We start from the raw sequence: 20,463 nt of genomic DNA on the forward strand, positions 1-20,463 counted from the left end.
TCAGAGCACTTCACTGCACTGGATGTAAATAAGACAAACAGCTCCATCTCAATGCACGCAAGTGAACCATGTCCAGCTCCACTCCACTCATCTGCCCAGTCACTCCTGCCATCATCTCCAGGAGGAGTGACATGTCGCCCGGTCCCTCTCAGGCAGCCCCCCCCCCCAAGATGCTTTGTTTTCCAGTAGGAAGAGACCGCAGTGAGGAGGGGGAGTATTGACAGATGATATAAAAACTACCCAGTGTGTTCACAGCACAGCGAGCTTTATATAATATCTTCAGCTTAAAGGATTTCTTTTCAGAGGTCTGAGTACTCTGGACTGGATTCCTTTCTAGTGTTACTCGTAAAAAATGGAATTTGAAGATTTGGACAGAAATATAGTTTTCTCATTGTAAGTAGCTGTAACCAAAACCAATTCAAAGGCTCTTAATCTAATACAGCACGTTATATTAACTTTATACGCCATCAGATTACAATGGTAGTCGTGATGATAATAAAAAGACAGAGATAAAGGATACTAGAAATGTCATCCTTCTGCCTTATCGTGCCCCCCCACCCCAAAGCAATATGTTGGATTCAGGGATCATATTGCTGCTGTAAGCTGATAACGGCTTGTGCGCATGCAGGTATGTTTGTCTCCAGACAGTTAAGCCCTGGGATAAACCGTGACCGCTTCATATCCCTCTGGTGGCCTCATGCGGGATCGGGCATGAGTTTCACAGTATAACTGCCCCTCCACGAAGAAGTAACCTTTCTGCTTCAAGTTGAGGTTGCAATCTGAGCAGACAAAACATTCCGGGTGCCGGTACTTATCACGTGCCTTGACGACTGGGCCACTGAAGAGAAAATAAATAAAACCAAGGGGCTAAAAGTCAGAACATTAGGACTATGATTTAAGAAGCAAGATTAAAACTTTACAATACAACTAGAGGCATGCATTCAAGGACTTGCAGTGCAATCCTATGCAGAGCATACTTATGCTCTGTTAAATCCAATCTGCATAGCACAGAGCTATTAGGCACTGTACTAAGATTGCATTTCAATAGGAGCCATGCAGGTCACGTAATAATTCAGCAGGTTTGCCAACTTTATAGCAACACAGAATGGGTAGATGTTATTTATAGTCTATGCCTTGCTGTTGCCCTAGCACCTTCAACTTGTAATATTTAAAAACAGTGTATTGCATTGAGGTTTAAACACACACACACACACACACACACTTGTCTATCCAAATTAGTTACTTGGAATTTTGAACAGTTTAGTTTATGAGTTCTCTTAAGATGTGTGAATGGTCTGAGTTTCGTTCTCAAGAGAAATCTCTTCACGTTTCCCCTCTAAGTTTTTTGGGAGTTCTGAGTCCCTATGGCATGGGTTTGTTAAAAGTGAAATGAAAATCTTACACAATTCCATTTCCACACTTGTCACACAAGGGAACCTTTGGAACACTTCCTGCACCGGCAGAGGCCTTTGTGAGTGGAGCTCTCACACTCCTTGTACCAGTTGGCCGTCCATCTGGGGAAAAGAAGAAGACATTTCCATTCACAGAACAGTCCAGAGTGCTGGGCTTCTTCTAAATTTCTAGAACCAGAGGCTTAAGCAATACACTTTTGTTTGTAACACTGTATACAACTCCATCTCCTTATTAACAAATATTTCATGTTTTAGGGCCAAAGACTGCATGCATAAATCTATTTCCAATTATTTGTCAGTCATTCTTTCATCTCTCTTTTTAAAGAGTCATCAATTGCTGTTTATTACTACATGCAGATAGCTCTACAGTTTGTTAGTATATCATGACATATTAAATATTCATTTAATATTATTACTAACATGTTTTAATTTTGGTTACAATACCCTCTGTACAGCTCACTGCCTTGGTATACATTCATTATTGTTATCTATGTTAATGTTATGTTTAAGCTTCTTTTACCCACTGAGTACACACTGTTGATATAGTACTTTTAATATATAGTATATTTATAATATAGTACACAAAGAGTTTTGAACTTTATCACAATGATTCTTACAAAAGCCCGATTAGGTAGACCAGTATTATCTATATATGTAATTCTGAAACTGGCCCGAGTGCAGATTTTAAAATCTGCACAATTGGGCCAGGGACAGACATAGGAAATATTTCTGCAAGCCTTGGGGAGCCCTCAAGTATGCAAAAAAATTCTTGAATTAAAAAGGGGTGGGGTTAAAATAAAATTTAAAAATATTTAAGATGACCAAATTTCCTCATGAGGTCTTAGCAGCCATTTTGGATTGCTGCCACAGCGTCACTTTGAAATTGGAAGTGAGTTGGGCGGGGATGAAGGAGCAATCTGGCTGACAAGTCAAGAAGGATTGGGGTTGAAGCTGGAATAGAGGTAGGTAGAAAAGAAAATGTAGCAAAAGAAGGGAATTGGAAGCTAGAAGTAGAGAAGGACCCAAGGAAAGGGGAGAACCTGCAGGACTGTGTTTGGGAGGGAAGGAAGGAAAGTAAAGACAGCATGGGGAGGAGTGTGTGTGTGTGTGTGTGGGGTGAGATTCCCCAGCTTGCTATCTTCATATTTCAGATGAGGAACTGAGGCTGAGGGAGAGTGGGATGTGTAAGTCTACCTTATGAGTTTGTGGTAGGAGCTAAGGTTTTAGCAAGTGATGGCCAGGGCCACCATCTCATTCTCTTAGCCACTCTGCTACACACACTCTGAAGACCACACACATACCAGCATGAAAATCAGTGGAGGATGGATATAAACTTGAACTAACCAGATTCGTCAGAGACCATATCCTGGAGAATCTTAAAGGAACCAGACTGACGTGGTTGATTCGATACTTCCTGGTTATCATGCAGCATCCTATAAACATCAGAGTTGGGCACTGACGTTGGTACTGGGTCACTGCAAAGTCAACAAGGGTAAGAAAGATGGTTAACCAATAAAGAATGGAAGGAACAAATACTAGCATGTCAACAGAAGGGTATAATATTCTCAACTTCTACACAGAATTTCTTTCAGATAACTTTTATACAGATATACATATAAAATTTTTATTTAAAAAAATTAAACAAATGCTTAACATAACTGCCTAATTTTATACAAATGAGAATTAATAATATCACTATTTTTAAAAAGTTTTCCCCCAGTTAATTAAGATAAAAATACTAATTTTCTTATTGGTTATCTACATAATTGTTTATACATATATCGTTCTTTTTCTTTAATTTTGATCTTAGAGTGACACCATTCAGGGCCGAATTGGCCATATGAACAGTATCATTAAAGTAACATATATTGGTTATATTTTCAAGCCAGGTGTGGAGCAAGGTCTACATATAGCCAGAGTTTAGATTGTCAAGATTAAAGACCTGACCTCCTATTTTGGAGCACCCTTTTTTCTGCACGCCTGCCAACGGAGCACACAAAACCACTGTTCAGACAAGCCCAATTGTTGTTTAATGTCCAGCAGTGAGGCACAGATACAGTAAAAGTATTCTTTAATACATGCTTAATCTATAGACACACATTAAAAAACTTTTTACTTCTTGCCAAGAGAAGTGGCAGCTAATGGTTTCAGATTCAGGGCTTAGTTTTCAGTAGTCATCATTAAGGTGATTGGAATGTCCCACAAGAAAAGGGACTTGAGGCTACCAGACACAAAATACTCCAGCATCAGGATAGCCCTCCCAAGTTCATGCCTAGTGAAAATGAATCCCACCAACAGAGACATCTCAAAGGTCCTTTTACTGGAACAGTTCCCAAAAGCATGTTAGCAACTCCTTGCAATGCAATCAATGTAGATTAGCCCAGGATTCTAGAGTGAGTAATGTCATTTCATTTAATATTACCAAGATTCATTTTTGGTAATATTACCACGATTACCAATATTATTACCAAGATTACCAATAAGATTACCAAGATTCATTAATATTCATTTAATATTATCTAGACAACGGAACATCTTTGTCAATGGATCGACAGTTCCAAATTTTAAGAGAGGGTTTTCATCTTCCAGAAGATTAGTGTAAGTGGCTATATTTTAGTAATTTTAGAAGTAGGGTTGCCAGCTCTGGGTTAGGAAATACCTGGAAATTTCCAGGAAATACCTGGAAATTTGGGGGGGTGGAGCTTGGGGGAGGGGGGGACCTCAGCAGGGTAAAATGCCATAGAGTCTACCCTGCAAAGCGGCCATTTTCTCCAGGGGAACAGATCTTGGTCGTCTGTAGATCAATTGTAATAGCGGGAGATCTCCAGATGCCACCTAGAGGCTGGCAACATCCCTATTTATAGTCTATATGGTTCAATACAGTGAAGATATGAATGTCTTTAGTTTCTACTGAAACCAGTGATGGAATAATCCATTTACATTATTCTCTGTGGTAATTTAAAGGCAATCCTTTAAAGAGTTTTAGCCTATTAGAGGAGAAGCAACAGAAAACTGATGAGTAAGGAGGTGAAAAACTGAATTATATATCATATTTAATGGAACAGGTACTGCCCACTGGTCTATTTTAAGGCATACTTTGCTTTAGTACAGTAGAAAATAAAAGGATATTGTGCTTTTAGCTGCAGAAGTACAAACTGCTAACCTCTGAAAAAGCAAACTTGCACCTGCCATAAAAGTTTAGTATCTCATAACAAAACAAATAATAGTTGACAAAATAACGGCACAAGTTAAAGCCACACAAAATATAAAAATATACAAACATAGATTCTTTTTTATCATTTGCAGACTCATATAAGATTGACTTACAAGCATATAGTCTGAAAGTTTGAGATATGATAGAGTTGCAACGCTTTACGTAACTTTTATGAAGGCTACAATGCCACTATTAATACGTATCCATCCGATAACTACTTTTTGCTATATTTGCCCTGCGATAGATGGCATTTCTTTTGTTGGGAGCTTCCATTCAACATTGTGCTCATTTCAAGCAGTTCTTGTGGGGCTCCTAGGTAATGGAGCTGGAGCAAAAAACAAACAAACCACACACACACACACACACACACACACACAACCCCCCCCCTACTCTATGTACACCAGTTCAGAGGTTACTGGGGAGAGCATCTATGTGGATGCATTGCCCACAACCAATCTGGGGAGGGTGATGGGGCTAAGCTCCACCTTCAAAATAGCAGAGCTAACATCTGCTTTCCCCCTCTTCCTTTCAGCCCTTTAATAGGCTTTTTGTCATTTTACAGCTGAGCCATGATGTGGTGTTAACACACGGGCTCAGCTGTGATGGGGAAAGAGGTTGCCGGACTGCAGAGGGGTACCAGTTCATCTACTTTCACCCCACTCACTGCTGCCCCTGGGAGCCACTTCATGCCCCTGATGAAATTCTAAATCTTATATGATATTGTAAAGTCCTGTATTGAGACTAACAGTGCAATCCTAAGCAGAACTACATCCTTGGCTTTGGTGGACTTAGAAGGGTATAACTTTGTTTAGGATTGGATTAAAAGGGTCGTAATTACCTTTTGCCAATCTATACTAAAGAATGTTATAAAATTTAAAATAAGGATATCCCCTATTTCTGAATTAAAATATGCAGAACAAGCAGCGAATATACCACACCATCTATTTAAAAAAACTGGCATCTGGCTTTTGCAGGGGTCTCCAACCTTTTTGAGGCTGAAGGAACCTTTGCAATTTTGAGAGGGGGTGGTGAGTGCCACCCCAAAATGGCTTCCACAGAAGGCCGAGACAAACCTAAAATGACTGCCTCAGGAGGTGGAACCAAGTGGAACACCTCCCTCTTTACACCTCACGGGAAGAAGGAAATCCTGAAGGGGGATAGAACCATACACGGACCAAGGAAAGTCCAGCTGCTTACCAGTCCTCTTCATCCTCCATTGGAAAACTCTCATTTGAATGAGGGAAGCCAATAACAACTCGTGCCAAGGCCCTACCTGCTTTTTGAAAAGGTCAGCAGGCACCAAAGGAGGTAATGGCAGACACCGTGGTACCGTGGCCACCATGTTGGGGAACCCTGGCTTGACCATGGATATATGCACAATTTGATTTATGTTCTGAAATGCCTTTTGTCAGGTAATAAGAGAACATGACAGAAAGTCACATGGACTAAAATGAGAATGGATTCTTTTCTAGCATATTTTGAGTATCTCCGTTTGCTGTGGTAGGATATGGACTTGCAATAAAGGGGCTGAAGACTTTTTTTTGTCTTAGATAATTCTTAATGGGATATAAAATTTCTTTTACTATCTGTTTTAGTAAGTTTTCAAGTAGAGTAATAAAATTCCTGTAAAAATATTTTTGTTCAATGGGAGTGAGCTTTGATTTTTTCTGTTTTATAATATTATATATTAATGTCTGTGGCTTGGTTGTGGTAAAGAGAGTTGTTTGAATACAGAAGCACAATTTTGATGGACTGAATGTGGGTAGACAGATGGAATGAAGGACTCTCTATTGGCTAAGGACTTGGAAGCTTGGGGGCGCAGGATATGTGGGGGGACTGGCAGCGCATGTGCCCTGATGTCACCTACGGAAAAAAACAGAAGTGACGTTGCTCTAGAAATTGTTAGAAGCTCTATGGTAAAATAATCAAATTTCCTGTGGTTCTTAAACTCATTTCTGAGTTTTCCTTGGAAATGACATCATGGCGCATGCAACAACAGCACTGTTTTTATGGGTTTCCCACCACCACTCAGAATGGCAACAAGCAATATGGGTTGCCAGTGGGATGTCTTCTGCCACAGTGGAAGACTTGGCAACCCTATAAGTTTATGAAACTCTTTTAGTATTGGTGGTGTTAGATACAGAATTGATTGGTTTTTCTTATTACTTTTTTTTTTGAACACATGAACTCATGAAGCTGCTTTATCCTGAATCAGACCCTGGGTCCATCAAAGTCAGTATTGTCTACTCAGACCGGCAGTGGCTCTCCAGGGTCTCAGGCAGGGGTCTTTCACATCACCTACTTGCCTAGTCCCTTTAACTGGAAATGCCAGGGATTGAACCTGGGACCTTCTGCCTGCAAAGCAGATGCTCTACTTCTGTGCCACGACCCTGCCCCATTCCGTTTAGTTATACTTTGTCTCTATTTCAAATAAAGTATATTTTTGTGTTGCCTTCCACTGTAGTTTGATAAATCTCCACATACCCCAGAATTAAATGGTAAAAACCAAGATGGTTTGGCAATACCCTTGATACTGGGACATTTAGTGAAAAAAAGTAATTGACTACCCATGTATATTTGAGGATACAGGTTAAACAGAAAGGAATTACCTCAAGTGGTGGTAGTAAAGTTGCCAACTACAGGTTGGGAATCTCTTGGAGATTTGGGGGGTGGAGCCTGGGGAGGGCAGGGAGGGAATAATGCCATGAACTCCACCTTCAAAAGCTGCCATTTTCTCCAGGGAACTGATTTCTGTGGTCTGGAGATCAGATGTAATTCTAGGAGGTTTAGAACCCTTGGTGGTAAGGGATTAGAGGATTTAGGAAAACATTTTCTCTATCTCCGGGGAGATACTACAATGGGTAATCCAGATAGATTAATGAAAACATTCTCTTGCTTTCCACCATATTCATCCTGAGGCCACTGCAGGGCTACAACTATTTCCCAAGGTATTTCTAAGGGAAACTTGAAATCTTCAACTTATGTTACATTTTTGTCTGTCAGTGTATTCAGTACTTCTTCCATTAGATTTTCTCACTAAGGCTGCAATCCATATTCTATTGAAATTAATGACCAAGTGATCACCTGTACTAATGCTTAACGATTAGTTATGCCACGACTTAAAAATTGCATACATTCACTATTTTTAAAAGTCTTAACAATGAATGAAGTAAGAACCAGTAATGGTAGCAATATCAATCTCTCTCTCATACACACACACACACACACCTCTGATTACCTGATTGGAGGAATCTCCCCCAGTGCTGTAGAAACCTGACCCTGCAGCGTTTCCATAATATTGTCATCTGAATACATCTGCATAGGTGTGTTAAACTGAGCATGTACAATCTTGACACCGGGAAGTTCCATTTCTAAGGGAATGTTGGGGGCCATCTTAGCCGCCGCTTTCAACTCAGTAGGGCAGATAGTGCTAACAGTGCTAACTGAAGAGGGTGTGCTACGTCCACTGCCGCCGTCAATACCAGAAGGAGTACTGCAAAGGCTGTGCCAAAAACCAGTATACAAAAGAACATGTGATGCAAACCAGAGAGGAAAAACAGAGATGAAGAACAGGAGCAGAAGCATTGCAAGGGATTAAGTGAATCAAATGCAAGGAAAAAAAGCAACAGCCAGAATGTGTCATTTTTCTTTTTTTTACTGCATACTATCTCCCAGAAGCTAATATGCCAAAAACTTTCATGCCTTGTTTTTCAGCCAAGGTTGCATTAAGCCTCATAGTTAGGCACCTAATCATGCCAGATTTGCAGACAAGGTACAACAAAATTTAATAATCCTACCGGATTCAGAGAATAATCAGAGCCAGAAGAAAAATCCAGAGAGCAAACTTTTTTCCAGTCCTGCCATGTGTGCAAAGCAACAACTGTCTGATGAAATGCTTAAACTCGCTTTTCCATCCTCAGTCCTATGTAGCATTGTGTTAGTGCACAATGTATCCACACATCACTGAATACTGTGCTACTTGTATGCTATAGCAATCATTTGCAACTGGATTCTCCGGTGCAGACAAGTTGCTATAGTTGCAAATGACAACTGTAGTGCAACAACAGGGCAATATCTAATGATCTGTGGGTGATCTTTGGTGTTGGCATAACACAGCAGCAACACTGGTAATATGTCTCAGAGGAAAGGGTGAAGAATTTGGGGGCTTCAAATTTAGGAAATAAAGATTTGCAGGGGATGGCACAAGAGATTTATAAGATTACTCATGGCATGAAGAAGTGAATGGAGACAACTTTTCTGTAATACTCGAATTCAAGGACATTCAGTTAAATTGATGGGCAGTAGACTGAAAACAGACCCCCCCCCTCAAAAAAGCATTTCTTCACACAACACATAATTTATGGAATTCACTGCTGCAAGATATGAGAATACCCTCTAGCCTAGTTGGTTTTAAAAGGAGATTAGATCAATCCATGGGGTTGGATCCAAAGGTGCTGTCCTGCCAGTGTCAGCTGTTATGCTGGTGGAATGGCAATTCCTGTTGGCCAAAGATGGGAGGGTGGTTTCTGTTTATTTATTTTATTCAATTTATGCCCCATCCTCACCCAGCAAAAAACGAGCTCAGGGTGACTTCCAACAACAAATACAATCATAATCATAACTTATAGACTTCAACAATATTCTATATATTACAATGATTTTCTGTTCCATACACTCATTCACCTCCATGATGTTACCGAGAGTCCTTTGATTCCCCCCCCAAACATCATTTTGTGGGCTCAGTGACCACAGTGGAAGTCAAGAAATCCCATTCTGCCAGTTTTACTCTGCTAGTGGTACTTTGGGTCCAGCTCATGAAGGATAAATCTATCAATGGCTATTAGCCTTGATAACTACCATAAATAGAATCTCCATAACAACAAAGGAGAGGGCTATTGCCTAACTGCTCAGTTTATGCACTTGGCAGGCCTCTAGAAGAAAGGATGCTGGACAAAATGGACTTTTGATATGATCTAGCAAGGCTCTTCCTATGTGCTGGTAATAGAGGCACAACTCACCTTAAACACCAATTTGGTAGTTAAAAATAAGCATTAGGATCAGGTGCCTAATTATTTAGATGGCGGCCACAAAATATTGAAAGTCATCGGATACATTTTCTTGCACTTGTTTCAAACCAGCAAAAGAGGCAAGCTTGTGCAATGTTCAGACTCCCCAATTTAAGTACCCAATGGTCCCAGATGAAAACTAGATAGGCAGAGAATGTTACATAACTGATCTCATTTTGTGTGTGTGTGTGTGTATGTGCTTTGGAATTGCTGTGGGTCTTCTTCATCTATTCTTTAGACAGACATCAGAACACTTCAACACTGAATATTTCAGCTAGAATCTCTTCATTGTCATCAATTTTATTACACCTTCCTAGATTTTAAAAGACTCTTTACAGCAATAAATGTCCTCAACAGTACTTTCTGCTGGAAAGTCATTCAATAAAGGTGATATAAACTCAGGCTGTCTGTTATTCATTGAACCCTGATGTGGTACTTTAAGAAGCCTTTGGTGAAATTCTAAAGATGCTGTTTGTTATGCTAGAAGTTAGATGAAAGGATTATGGTACACTTTTGGCCTGTGAGTGGAAACAGTTTCAATACAACAGCTGGATTTATAGATCTGTTTTATTGAATAACTCTAACACCTAGTTCCTAAACACGTTAGAGGGATGTAAGTCTCTCTGATTTCACCTAGCGTTAAGTATGTAAAATTAGAATTTAAGAATAGATCTGCACGTTGCAGGAAGCAGTGACGGATAGGCCAAGAATAAAGGGGGAATCTTTACCCCCCCCCCCATGGTGAGATGTGCACATTGTGGTCCTGCCATGCATCTCACAGCAGCAGAACTGTGCAAGGTCTCCCTCTGTGAACATGACAAAAGAATACACAAATCACACGCTCATTCTCTGAAATACATGAAGCTGCTCGAACAGCGCAATCCTATACAGAGTTACTCCAATCTACGGATTCAGTAGACTTAGACTGGAGTAATTTTGCATAGGACTGCACTGCAAGATTATTAACCTGTGCACACTTACTAGAAACTGCACAGAAATAACTACTTCTGGGTCAGTGTATTCTGGGATTAGTATGTAAATGCTACAGTGAGTATCTGCAATTTCATGAACACCAATATTCACACGTGAATTCTGGCAATGCCAGAAATCAGATATTTGTTTTGCTACTTTTCAGACACATACCAGTCCATGACAATATTCAGTGATCTATCTCTGGTTTTGATGTTCTTGAAATTAATCTAGGATCACCAGTGTTCACATGTGAATCCACCATTCGGCATGGTGCATTTACTGTAATAGAACTGAGAATTAAATATCACCTACAACTTAAGGCACCAGTTTTTTCTCTGTCTAAGGGATCCTGTTTCAAAATGCTGGCATCAAGATACAGAGGTACCAAAGCTAATTTCCTTCCCTGGATATCATGTGGAATTTGTCAGACCATATTGTCAAATGCATTAAGAAAGACACATTCCTTACCATCAAAGGCAAGACAAAGGAAATGAATTCCAGAAGAGGCACACATGTTCCAAAGCCAGTACGTAGTTTTTATACTTGCCAGCTCACCCAGCCAAATACCCATACAAGGGGACAGCCATGCTGGCACATGCCACCAGTCAGAAATAAAGTGAGAGCCAGTGTTCGGAAGAAAAGGGCAACACTTGTCAGTAATGGAAGCATAAATGCCAAAAGCAGAACTGAGTTGTTACAAGCCAAGCCTAGGTATTGTTACTAGCATAGAGTGCACCTTACACTGAACGCAATTAGCAAAAGTATTTCAGTCCACTTTCAGTAGATACCATGGGTAATGTAAACTCTTAAACAGTGCTCAACACAGAATTTCATTATTCTCAGTTAGTTATTCTTGTAACAGTCTTTCCCAAGCAAGACTGGGTAATCAATATATCTACTTCTCAACTTGGCCCCATATGTGGAAACTTAAATCCAGAAACTTGGGTCATGAACAGCCAAAACAGATATTACTACAAAACTCAGAAAAAAACCCCAAGTCTGCAGAAAAATCTGAAATCTTAAAAAAACACCCCAAATAATAGAAGCAGTATCTGTAGCTTTAAGAAATAAATGCCTTTTCCATAGCTGTTGTGGTGGCTGCTAGGCAACCAAAAGAGTATTGGCAGCCTTCAAACTTTGGTTTCTTTTGGTAAAAGGCAAGTAGAGAAGGTAGGGGACTTTACAAGGCTGTTTTGACCTTTGAGGGAGGATTCTTCATGGCCAGGGCTGGCAGAAATCACTAAGGGGATTAATATCACATGACTCACTCAGAAGTGGCTGCTTGCTGCTGTTTAACAGCAGCCATCCCACAAAAGCCAGTATGGTGTCATAATTAGAGTTTCAGACTAGGATCTGAAAGACCCAGGTTTGAATTGCCACTCTGTCATGAAAGCTCACTGGGTGACCTTGGAGCTGTTATACATTCTCATCCTAATCTCACAGCGTGGTTTTTAGGATAAAATGGAGAAGTGGAGAATGATGTTCCCATTGTGGAGAAAGGTAGTTATAACTGAAGTAAGTAAATAATAAATACAGTTGAAGATGGGGGTGGGAATAAAAGATAGGCTGGTTGGTGGAAAAGAGGAAGAGAAGGGAGCAAGGAACATTGAAAATATGGAGGTGGCCAGGAGAAGAGGAAATGGGGGAGATAATATAGGGAAAGTGAAGAGCCCACAGCAAGTCCCTGCCACACAAGTGGGCCCACCTTGTGGCTGGTGCTCCACAACTAGTCAGTGGTTTTCTGGGGCTACCAGGGGTAGGGAAGGAGCAAAAGCTGAACAGGGAGGTAGATGAAGGTAGGTTGGCTGGTGGGTGGGAAAAGCAGAAAAAGGATGTGAACTTTCAAAGAAGGGAAAAAGGAAACAGTGGGAGAGGAGAAAATGAGATGCCCTACCCCACATGTTTTTGTGGGTCCTCCTTGTTTAAACTAAAGAGAAGTAAAAGAGGAGAACCATGGTGTTACACCTGCTAAACACCAGCTGCTACTTTCAGAAATATCCCCATTAATAGCAAATCCTCTCCTGCTCTATAAAACCAGAGTACCAGTTTGTTCCTTTTTCTCTTTCCAAAACCTATGAAATCTTTCATTTATATTGGTGGCTGATGGAACCTGTATGTATGGTTCTCTTTAGTCTTCCTTCTGGTCTGAAAGACCTCCTGGGGTAGGTTCCACAAATGACACTCTCTCATACTCCCTTCTAGCTCACAAACCCTTTGTTCTTTAAGGCTTAAAGAGAAAGGAGAAGAATGGTAGCAGTGCTGCCCCAAATTAGTACTATGGCGGTTATGTGTGTGATTTCTTCTCCCTCGTTGGTTCTGGGACAGGACAGGCACATGGGTTATAATGTGCTTGGACACTAAAAGGGCTGTAAAAATTTCCAAGCAGTAAGCTTGTAAATGTTTTATTTATCTTCTAGTCTCTGTTCTCCTAGGATGCAATGTAACAAGCCGTCCTCTTGTTCAAGAACCAATTAAATGAACTGTATTTGCAGACTGCTTGGCAGAGTGTTTTATCCATATATTCCTGCAAGGTTACATCTATTCCAGTGTATTATTTATTCTCAATTTAAGAATTAGGGGTCCTAAACACTGCCTTGGCAAATGCCAGGACATACTGGGGAGGGCAGAGCTTGGGAATGATGTGATGTTTACTTCTGGGTGATACTTTAGGCTGCCTTTCCTAGTTTCTATGGTCTTTACCATCAAGAACAGGGGAAATTCCTAGAGTGTCAACTATGTCAAGGTCATTTTTCTCTCCTGCTCCACAATTACTTAGGGGATGGGAAATTGGGGCTGCGGTGGATAAATGGGAGGCCCAATAAGAATTTTGTTGTTTGGGAATGGCATTTTGATTTCTGGTTTACATTTGCTATGAAACAAGCGCTTTATTCATTAGAAGTCAACATACCAAAGTAGCAGTGTTATTATTTTCAGTTGAATTGTGAGTAACCATTAAAAAATAAAACAACAACATGCATTCAGTTACAGCACACAGAAAGAATTTATAACCTGCTCTGGCCTGAGACTATGAAAGGTTTGGGACGAATATTATGCTTGTGTTCAAAGTAGCCCAAGTCCTGCAAAAAAAGGAAAGGATTACAAAAATGAACTTCAGCAAACCACTGTTTGTTCTCAGGTAATGTTTGTTGCCAGGTAAAATAAGTTAACACTCATATTGCAGATTATTGAATTGTTATGGAGTAGTAGTAGTAATAGTAGTAGTAACAGATTTGCAGTTACTGGGTGAAATAGGGAACAGAGGGCACAATCCAGCCCAAGTAAAGCACTTTTTAGGCTGCAAGCCTAAACCCACTTCCTAGGGTGTAAGTCTAGGGTGTAAAATTCCAAGCGGACTTTTTTTGGAGTAAACATGTTTAAGGCCAGGCTGTACATCATGTGCTAAAACCTTTTCTATCGATATCCATAGGACTTGCAATCTGATCCTAAGCATGTTTACCAGAAGCAAACCCAAATCAGTCTTCCAGGTTTCAATCCTAGATGTGTATACACATGGTCACAGCCTTACGTGCTTAGAACTGGCCGAATCATGCCCAATGTTTCTCAAAAGAGGACTGCGTGCACCATCTCAGCCAACCTTCTATAAAGGAAATATCTGTAAATCGGTCTTGCCTGAATGAACATTGATGTTCAATGTTTTGAACAACATTTCTGAACGCTTTGGACATTGGGAAAGAAAAAGGAAAAAACAACAACAGCAAGAGCTGGACTCCAGAGCATGAAACCAGAAGCTGCAACAGAAGACCATCTTACAACATAGTACTTACTGGTCAGGAGAGTTAGGAATTAGGCCCCGCAGTTGTCCATGAAGAGCATCTTGTATATTTCCAGACGAATACAGCCCAATGGGAGAGTTATAGGAAGAACTCACTACCTGTCTTTTGTCATCAAGATTTGCTGCTGCAACAAAAGGCTGGGCCTTTCGGTTGTGGGCGGTCCCAATAGGCTTGAATTCCTGTGCACAACAAGCAGACAAAAGACACAAAGCTCTACAATGCACACTGAAGCCCGGTGACAAGCAAAACCAACATCGCCACTGATTATTAACAAAATGCGTCTCACGGCAAGAAGTGTCGAAAGGCTTTGATTTAGTAAGCCACTGAAGCGAGCTTCCTGTGCTTCCCCAATTAAATTTTTACCAGTTGTATGAAGCAGAAGGGAGGAACTGAATAATGTAACTAATTAAGGGGATACCTTTAGTCTTTCCCAAGTTGCTAAATTTTGCTCTGTGGCTATTAAGGTCCATTTGAGAGAGACCACCAATGGTAACGTCAACATTGGTCACAACCAACCTTTAGGTAAATTTTAGTATATTATATTTATTGCAACTATTTTAGCATTTTAATGTATTTATGTTAAGCTATGGAGATACTTTTGATTTGATACCTACCCTTTTAAAATCCTTTTTAAGATTGTAGTTGTATACTATGTTCTGGCAAAAGCTGTAATAAATTATTATTATTATTAATGTAACTCATTATAATAGGAGCGTTAAGAATATGATCAGAGCTTGATATTTAGGAGGTGGAGCTATTGCTAAAACCCAGCAACCCTGTACTACACACATGAACACATGAAGCTGCCTTATCCTGAATCAGACCCTTGGTCCATCAAAGTCAGTATTGTCTACTCAGACCGGCAGCTCTACCACAGAGCCATGGTCCCTCCCCTACTTCTTCTATTTTCTCCTGGTATGATCTAATTACCCTGTATCCTCAAATGTATATAGGTAGTCAATTACTTCCCCCCCCACTAAATATCCCAGTATCAAGGGCATTACCAAATCATCTTGTTTTTTACCATTTAATTATGAGGTATGTGGAGATTTATCAAACTACAGTGGAAGGCAATACAAGGATACACTTTATTTGAAACAGAAACAAAGTATAACTAAACAGAATGGGGCAGGGTTGTGGCTCAGTGGCAGAGCCTCTGCTTGGCATGCAGAAGGTCCCAGGTTCAATCCCCAGCATCTCCAGTTAAAGGGACGAGGCAAGTAGGTGATGTGAAAGACCTCTTCCTGAGACCCTGGAGAGCCGCTGCTGGTCTGAGTAGACAATACTGACTTTGATGGACCCAGGGTCTGATTCAGTATAAGGCAGCTTCATGGTTCATGTGTGTAGTACAGGGCTACTTCTTCTGTTTTCTCCTGGTATGATCTAGTAATCAAAAAATGTGTTGCTATTAGAGAACTTTTTCACAATACTACGTATTTTGTGATGGGAAGGAGGAGATAAAGGTTTCATGTTTTTGCACATATCACACCTCCTCAGGAACATCTAATTCCAGCCTTTCTGCTAGAACAAATGAGAACTTCTATTATGATTGCCACCCTATGTACACTTACACTGAGTAAGTCCCATTGAAATCAGTGAAATGCACTCCTAAGTGAAAATGTTTAGGATCAATGGTAAAAATAGTTTTTTTTTAAAAATGTGATAACTGAAAGTATAATTCGTTTTATATCTGTTATATCATCTATTATGTATTAAAATTTGGAAACATTTCTATGGACTTCTGAATACCTGCTGAATACACTTTTTAAAAACTGTTTCTTAGAAGAATCTAAGCAACATTAAAGTGAAAAAAGACAACACAGAGGCAAATCTGGGACATTTCTCTTACAAGGTAGTGTTGTCCCTCTGAAGAGAAAATGCAACACACTTTAACGTTTGTAAATTCACTTTGGTTTGGTTTGCAGGAGTGCACATACCAGAGACACAAGAAAGCACAGCAGAGGCACAAAATTCCATACTGGGCACATCATTCAGCATCCTAAGAATTATTCATGTATAAAGAATCATGAGTTTGGATCCTATGGCTGAAGAAAGAGGATGGAAAGTAATGTGAGCATTTTGGTATGTGTTCACTGTGCACTGCCTGACAGCATTTCAAAAACCAGTTGAGGATTGAGCAGGATTTCCAGTGATTAAGGCTAGGGTTTCAACTTTCTCCATAATTTATTGCCTGTCCCCATGACTAGCAAAAGTGGAATAAATTACTTGATGTGAAAACCTTGTATTTTTTTAAAAAACTTTGAGTACTTTATATATCATAGCTTTCAGCTTTTTACAGAATTTATGTGCAAGTGCAAATTTACAGCTAAAACTATAAACTGGAGGATATGGGTTAATCTGTAGTATGCGGATATGAATTGGGATAGGGAGAATCCTTCCATGAGCAAAGGAGTTAAACAGGACTAGGAATTAACTGGAGAATAACTAGGATTCCTTGGGGAAGATTTACATAGATACCAAAAATTGTGGCACATACTGTCTGGATATGATCTACTTAATAATGAAGGAATTAAAAAAAAAAAACACAATTTAGACATCCTTGTATGTAGAAAACTAGCATGCCAGAAAAAGGACTCTGCCCTAAAATGTTAGTTTTGTGTGCATCAGCAGAGCATCCGAACTTGCTGTTCTGCTACCTACAAACCTAAATGCTGCAAACTTGGCAAAAAAAGGTGTTGGACAGCCCTCCTAACTGTGAAGATCAGCTCTGAGTTATCAGTATTTTAGTCTATTTTGCTGAATTAAACAAAAGTTCAGGAACTGCGCCTTTAAGGACTAAAAACCAATCTCCCGATACTACCGAATAGTGTCACTAAAGCAACACTACACTGCTGTCAATGGGACTTACTTGCGTTTAGGATAAAAGCTGCTTGAAGTTCGGACCCTGAGTCAAGTTAACTTCATAAAGCCATGTTATATTTAAATTACATTTCTCAAAGTTAACGTCATCAAGTTTTTCAAGTGATATGGGATGAAGAACTGGAGAAAAAGCATATGATGATTTACTGCAAGAGACCATATGTGTTGCCGCAGCTAAGCTTGACTTAATTTATGTTTTGATATCACCAAATGCGCAGAATGTAAGTGGCAAAGCAAACAGCAGCAGAATACGGTGTATATATATATATATATAGTCCAGCTCTTGTGTTTTTCGTATGCCAATGAAAACAGAAAATTTGGCTGATCTGTCTGGCAACTCACTAAGAACCTCAAAACACATATGACGCCTGGTACAATGGAAAGCCTTGTAATCAATCTAGGTCACACGTGGACACATGAAGCTGCCTTATACTGAATCAGACCAATGAGCCATCAAGGTTAGTATTGTCTACTCAGACTGGCAGTTGCTCTCCAGGGTCTCAGGGTGAGGTATTTCCCATCACCTACTACCTGATACTTTTAAACTGAAGAAGCCAGGGGTTGGATCTGCAGGCCAAGCAGATGGTCTACCACGGAGCCATGGCCCTCTCCTAGGTCCAACTAACCCAATGACAAATGTTCTTTTGATGTTTGTAAATACATAAGATATTTTCAAGGAACTAAAAAGACTGTTAATCACCATACAATTTTTTAAAAGGTTAAGATGTTTGTTTTAAAAATACAGTTCCTTATTGTAAAACATTATTGTGCCCCTGGCACACATCACTATTTTACTTCATATGAATTTATCTGGGCTAACTATGGGACTTCAGTGTGACCAGAATAAATAACAGAGCCTTGCTTGCACTCTATCAATAAATACCCATTGAAAGAACGACACTTAAACCATTTTACCCTGACCCAACTAAGGACACCTATTGATAAAAACATAGGCATCCCCTGCTGGACTGGCCAATAAAGACATGAAATCAGATGTACCCACATGAGGAGGCAGTTTCTTTGCACACTGTATTTCTTTGAATAGAACATGACCACAGCTAGACTATAGCATCCAACTTTATCCTGAGAAAGTAAAAGCAGGGTTCCCCAATGTGTTGCCTGTAGGCACCATAACGACCACCAGTATTCCCCTGGCTCCTGACAAGCTTTTTAGAAAATTGGTGGGGCCATTGTATGGCAGGGCTTGTTACTGGCTGCCATCATTCAGATGAAAGGCCTTTCCATGGCTGGAATAGCAGCAATAGGAAGATCAGGAGGACTGTTAAGGCTTTCCTTCTTTTTATTACTTATCTTTCTCTCATTCTCCCTTTTCTTAATTTCTTTGTATTCCCCTTCTGTGGTTTGTTGGCAGCAAAGAGGGATGTATTGGGTATGGCTGTGCCTCCTCTGGCTGCCATTTTGGATTTGGTGCTTACCACCCCCTCCAAAAATTCCAAAGATGCCCTCAGGGTCAAAAAACTTGAGGACTAGGGTTGCCAACTGCCAGGTAGTAGCAGGAGATATTCTGCTAATACAACTGATCTCCAGCTGATGGAGATCAGATCACCTGGAGAAAAATGGCCACTTTGGCAATTGAACTCTATGGCATTGAAGTCCCTCCCCTCCCCAAACCTCGCCCTCCTGAGGCTCCGCCCCAAAAATCTCCCGCTGGTGGCAAAGAGGGACCTGGCAACCCTATTGAGAACCCCTGGGTTAAAGCATGGGAAAGATTAGTGTGCATTAACCAAATGAACCCTAGAGGATGCCTTGCCTACACCGGGATTCAAAGATCTTTGTGCATGTTTCTATCTATTACATATTTAGAGTGCCTGTGCTGTGTAGTAGTTAGCGTACTGGACCAGGAAGGGGGGAGACCTAGATTCAAATTCCCTCTTAGCCACAGAAGCTAACTGGGTGATGTTGGGCCCAATGACCCTATCTCAGACTAATCTACTTTACAGGGTTGTTGTGAGTACTATTCTGTAGGACAACCCGGCATACTGCCCTGAGTGTGTAATGGAAGTGTGACATATTTATTCTGTTCTTTGACCAAGCAGACACAGGCAGGTACACAGTCCCCTCCTCCTCCCTTTTATTTTTACATCACCCTGTGAAGAATTTTAGGCTGAGTGAATGTGACTAACCCAAAATCTAAATGAAAAATTGAACCGGAATCCTATTCAGACACTTCTGTACCACACTCCCATCTTCTGCTTGTACCAAACATGTTCATGCACAAGAGATCTTTCACCCATTTTCACTTCTGACTACATTTTCTCACATTGCACCTGAGGCTGTTCCCAAGAGTCCCTGAATTTCCAGAGCAGCTTTTCAGGTATATAAGGGCTATAGCAAGAAGAGGTTTGAGCAGCCCCAGTATGACCTACAGATATCCTGTATGCTGACTTGGAATCTTGCTCATTGGCTGGATACTATCACTCTTTTCCACCAAGTCTTGTCTTCTTCCAACAGAAAACAGACTTGCTCCACCAAAGAAAGACTGTTCTCCATAGAGAAAGTCTTTGCATCTTGAAAAAAAAAACTTAGCAGAAGAAAATCATAGGATCCAGCTTTCAGACTATGAGTCCTGGGATCCAACCCATAGTACTTTTGATGTTTCCTAAATAGAAGATGGCTGACTTTCCTTATATGTAAGAATACAGGAAAAGATGCCATTAATTGCATCAGAACACATATGCCATAATGTATGTTAAAACTACAGAAAAACCATTGGTTAAATAGGTTAAGTAGACTTAATTTTGAAGAAAACATAAATAAGGGAACCAGTAACTTTGAGTAAGTCTAAGCGAAAAGCACAGGGAAAAGAATGTTAGAGCATTTCAATCTATTAAAAGTCTAAAACAGAAATATGTAATCGAAATATGTAACAGAAGCAGCATGCAAGATCCCTTCTGGAGAGAAGTATTTTTTTCTACAGATCAATTAAATTACAATCAGATGTTCAAAATTTGTTTCTTAGTACTGTTTGATTTTATCCTTAATAAAATATGCTGTATTTTCAGTATTTATCCACCATAATATATGTTAGTTCAATAAGGAAAAAATCCACCAAATCTACTTCTAAAGACATACACTGAAGCCAATAACCACCATATCACACGGAA

At 40.1% G+C, this 20,463-nt stretch overlaps 1 protein-coding gene across 2 annotated transcripts in view; it reads right to left on the reverse strand.

Moving 5' to 3' along the window:
• Positions 1-567: 567 nt before the first annotated feature.
• PDLIM3 (PDZ and LIM domain 3) overlaps positions 568-20,463 on the reverse strand; it is a 44,405-nt gene continuing 24,509 nt past the window's right edge. Inside the window, exons 4-8 of one of the 2 annotated variants that reach the window (XM_056855233.1) lie at positions 13,674-13,741; positions 7,865-8,128; positions 2,757-2,887; positions 1,403-1,514; positions 568-838 (exon numbers count right to left, since the gene is read on the reverse strand). In XM_056855233.1, the coding sequence (XP_056711211.1) occupies positions 649-838; positions 1,403-1,514; positions 2,757-2,887; positions 7,865-8,128; positions 13,674-13,741 (765 nt within the window). In that variant the 3' untranslated portion in view covers positions 568-648. Of the gene's footprint in view, positions 839-1,402; positions 1,515-2,756; positions 2,888-7,864; positions 8,129-13,673; positions 13,742-14,449; positions 14,638-20,463 lie in introns of both variants that reach the window. The other variant, XM_056855234.1, reaches the window with a different exon arrangement.

This window comes from Euleptes europaea, chromosome 9 (assembly GCF_029931775.1).
Source record: "Euleptes europaea isolate rEulEur1 chromosome 9, rEulEur1.hap1, whole genome shotgun sequence".
Taxonomy (NCBI): Eukaryota; Metazoa; Chordata; class Lepidosauria; order Squamata; family Sphaerodactylidae; genus Euleptes; species Euleptes europaea.